The sequence below is a fragment of the Prorops nasuta genome, unplaced genomic scaffold, assembly GCF_024137725.1.
Source record: "Prorops nasuta isolate Cenicafe-Biocafe unplaced genomic scaffold, Cenicafe_Pnas_1.2 PNAS00003, whole genome shotgun sequence".
NCBI classification, from domain to species: Eukaryota; Metazoa; Arthropoda; class Insecta; order Hymenoptera; family Bethylidae; genus Prorops; species Prorops nasuta.
This window is the reverse complement of record NW_027116800.1, coordinates 7,936,120-7,940,499: the sequence shown is the minus strand read 5'-3', so window position 1 is coordinate 7,940,499 and position 4,380 is coordinate 7,936,120. Positions and strand designations below refer to the sequence as shown.

The following is a 4,380-nucleotide window of genomic DNA, read 5'->3' as shown; positions in this document are numbered from 1 at the left end:
GAAAGACGAGATTTCAAACGAAGGAGTAAAGCTTGTTGAAAGAAGTTACATGATTCTGAGGGAAGATTATACTTGACGTTACGAAATTTCTGGGAAGAAATTCACATTTCAGCCATCTATATATATATATATATATATGTAAACATAATACCTCATACGCGTTCAACATCAGATTCCCTTAACAAGAGAAACTTTTGCCCGAGAATCGAGATTGAAAGAATGACTTTGAAAATTATCCGGGAAGAAGAAACAGTGGTAGAATTACTGGCTCCGTGTTTAGATAGAGTGTATCAAGCCAGCCATTCTCTCCCTTCTCTATCTCCCTTTTTCTTCAAACAAGAGTAAGAAAACAAGTAGCGAGTGTATATGTAGTGTAGAGCAGAGAAACTCGAATGGGGTACGACGTGTTGTGGGTCAGACGTGGGATTTAAAGGAGAAATTTTCCCCGCGGGTGTAATCTGGCTACGAAGTCAGCAGCGACTAGTCTGCAACAAAGGGATTTGTGTTGGTTCGTGTTTGTGTGAGCGAGGGAGGGGAGTGGGAGAGGAGGAGGGGGGGGGGGGAGACGCGATCTGGAAAAAGCAAAGAAGAAAAGGGGCAAAGTAAAGGAAAGCAGCGAAGCTTTAACGAGATCGATGAAACCACCCTCTTCTCTCTTCCTTCCTCCCTCCGCCTACCCCCTCCTACACCTTAGTTCCTGCTGGCTGTCCCTCCGCAACGTCTGAACTCGACCCCGCCATGTTAACATCCGTTTAATGGCGCCGCATTAAGGGGATTCGCCGTACACCTTAAGCGCTCGAATAAACCATCCTAATGGCAGTCCTTCTTCCTTCAATCCCCCCCCCCCCTCCTCCTCCTTACCCCAACTCTGCCAACCTATACCTCTATCTCTCTCCTCTCTACCTCTCTCCTCTCTCTCTCTCTCTCTCTCTCTCTCTTGACCGAAATGAATTTACGAGCCGCGAATTATTAATTGCTCGAGCCGCACACGCTACGCTCTTTTTAAACAAATTTTCTCACAGGATAATGCTTTCATCCCTGACTTATAGATGCTAAAATTCTATTTGGCTATGAAACGAGCCAGATTTGCGATATTACTGCATCCAGGCCTCGACCTATTTAGGTTAACTGGATTTTCCAATGCTCGCTGTTCGCTCGTTTATCGAGACTATTCATTTATTCATTAAATCTCTGCCCTGTGGCCACTCTAACCATTGCTAAATTCATACGCCGAATTTGTAGGATAATATTACGCTTGTTTCGTTACACAGTGCGTGATGCTAACCAATGTTTAATGCTATTAAGAGGCCGTTGTTCCAATAAAATAACTGTGGCTCTAATGGTTTCGTTATTTTCTGCATGCGCATTAGAAAATTCAGAGATATTTCCTTATGACTGACTTCATTGCGTCTACCGAGAATACGAGGAAAGAGATGGAATTCATTAATTGGCTATGGTCGGAACGGGGGATCGCAACAAATTGGATGGATCATCTATACCGAGCTCGCTCGAGGAAATTCCATTAGAGAATTAATAGCCGATCTTATTAGTTGACCTAGCCGATAATGCATCGAGCGATACGTCAAATTGCCATCTGCACTATGTATAGCATACTGTAGTATATAGCACGTAGATAACGGTGAGGAAGGATCGATATTGGGATGAAACAAGAAAACTCATTGAAAAAGACGCGAAAGAGACGAGAAATTCGTATATTTCTCAAATTATGACGTTTCTGATTTAAGGAGAAAGAAAGAGAATTGAGGATTCAGGGGAGACCGAGAAAAGAAAAAGGGGGAAAATGAGGAAAATGAGAAAAGTGAGAGGGCTGGCCAGTTTGCTGGCAGGCAGATGGAGTGGAAAGAAACGTAATTACAAATAGTTCCACCTATCGCTTACAGTCTGCACCACTTTTGGCTAACTTCAACCGATGGTTCATTCCTTCCCTTTCAACTCGTGGGGACCCTGCCTGCGCTTGAGTCCATTTCGATTAGATAAATGGCACCACCAATCGTCTGGGATTCCTCGGCTAATTATCGCAATCTTGCCTCTTGACACTCCAATAATTATTACTAGCGCGCGTCTCAAAAATTCCACTCTCATATATCTATAATACCATATACTTATACTGCTCCATGCTACTCGTCAATGTCATTATATAACCTGCTGGCTTCGCGATAATTTCATATATATATATCTCTAACTGGAAATGCTTTCTCGTGCTTCCGGTGTGTACATAAAATTATCCACATGCTTCGTTAACTCGTCGAGTCGTTGAACGAAACACGTGCTTTGAGTGCGAATCAGCAATATTGTTGGAAGAGCTTTGGTCGTGAACCCAAACTCGATTCCAGTCCAAGTTCGGACCCCCTCTCATCAGCCTCAACTTTGCACTAAAACGCATCTTTGGTCATTTTTGCAAAAAGCTAGCCATTATTCGCGTTAGCTTATAACCACATGATGTTCGTTGCTGAATACTTTCAACGCTTCATCTGACTGAACGAGAATGAAACTTCGATGAGTACCAATCCAATCCTTTGACGCGATCATATACACATACATGCAGGCTTGCACGCTATATCCCCAACTGCCAAACGAGATTTTCCATTAAAAATTTTTCCATTGTTCTCGCACTCCCGTAAATCAAGCCAAGATTATTGCTTAAACTGCAATAAGCCGCTTTTTCACACCCCTAAACACCTACCTCCATTCAATCTTTATCAATCTATTTTCATATAGAGGAGACTGCTATATAAAACCTCCCGAGTAGAAATTTTCTTTGGGGTTCTATAAGGACCTGATATGGATGTTCCTGACAAAATCTGAGGACCTGGTGTGGACTCCACATTTGGCCCTCTATAGGAAGCGTCACGCTGCGTTGTACATTACCCCGAAGTTAATGCCTTATCTGGACCTTATGTGGAAACCACAACTTAACCATATATAAGCCTGATTTAGTCCATACGTGAACCTGATGAGGATAATAGAGTGACCACTAATTTATCCATAGCTGTTCCCTATGTATATATATATATCTACTTGTTACAGTGACCTATGTCAAAAATTTAAAGGATGTAGCGGAGACTAATACAAACATAAAAATCTTATGCTATTTTGCAAAATTCGCAATACCCTTAAAATTATTCAATAACAAAGTTATCAATAGTTAGACAAGAGCATTTAGTTGAAGTAGCGTTGACTCTAAGTATCCTTGTCTAACTATAATGATAACTTTGTTATTGTATAACTCCAAGGGTACTGCATATTTTGCAAAATATTATAAGATTTTTATGTTTATATTAGTCTCCTCTAGCACCCCTTAAATTTTTGACACGAGTCACTGAAACAGATTGAATATACACAATACTACTATACAATTATCTATGAGAGGAGAAAATTAAGTGCCATAAAATCAATATACATATATACCTAATATTTATTTGAATAAAAAAATAGTATTTACCAATATAATAAATAATAAAATGAATATTTAGGAGGAGATTTATATATATATATATATAACATTTTCATAATCCTAGTATGAAGTGAAACAAAATTAAAATCTGCCTGGTGTTACAAAAAAAAAGTGGTGACCTAATTATACATATGTATATATAATGACAGGTAAGTAATTTAAACACCTTTTATATGAAATAAATAAAATTTAAAAAATGTTCCTAATTTCAGTGTAGAATTGCCATAGATTTAAAAAAATATATAATTTTAAAGGAACAATAATAATAATTGAGACTTGTCTTTTTTATAGGTGTATTCTTATGTTTTCTTGGATATTCTTAGGAGTCGATGTCCGTCCCAATCTTTACAATTATTAATTGTAATCCTAATCATACCCATGAACTCCTTGTTGTTATAAATTAAATTTCCAGTAGAATTACGTTTATATATCACTTTCACAGCATCTGTTAAAAAAGAAGCGAAATTTAGAAAATCCAATTTTATAAAGATAAAACAACACATATAAATAATAAGAATTCATTACCTTTAATAGATGAGCAAAACTCGGTATTTTCAAAAATGATTTTTTCACCCTTTTTGTTTGTAGCAGTAAAATTCATCATTAATAATTCTCTAGAAAAAAACTTTTTTAAAATTAGGGTGATACTTTGTTGCATATGTGTTACTGTAATCAAACCAGTAATTTCTTCAACCTAAAATTCAATACAAGTAAATTTATTAATATAATAAGAATGGATTTGGTTATATGTATAAACTTAATTAATTCTACAATATGACATATACCAGTTCTCTTTTAGTATCCTTGTTTTGTAGAAGCTCCTCTACCTGATTGAATTTCTCCATAGTCTCAAGTGGAAAGTTTAACTTATACTTTTCTTCAAATTTTTCCTTTAGCATAATGAC

General features: G+C 37.3%; 1 protein-coding gene across 1 annotated transcript; it reads right to left on the bottom strand.

Moving 5' to 3' along the window:
• Positions 1-3,687: 3,687 nt before the first annotated feature.
• LOC136786214 (uncharacterized) lies at positions 3,688-4,380 on the bottom strand. The gene is made up of 3 exons (XM_066747804.1): positions 4,261-4,380; positions 4,001-4,169; positions 3,688-3,920 (listed from the first exon to the last, which is right to left on the bottom strand). Exons 1-3 carry the CDS (start codon positions 4,372-4,374, stop codon positions 3,775-3,777), a joined length of 429 nt encoding a protein of 142 aa, XP_066603901.1. The 5' UTR covers positions 4,375-4,380; the 3' UTR covers positions 3,688-3,774.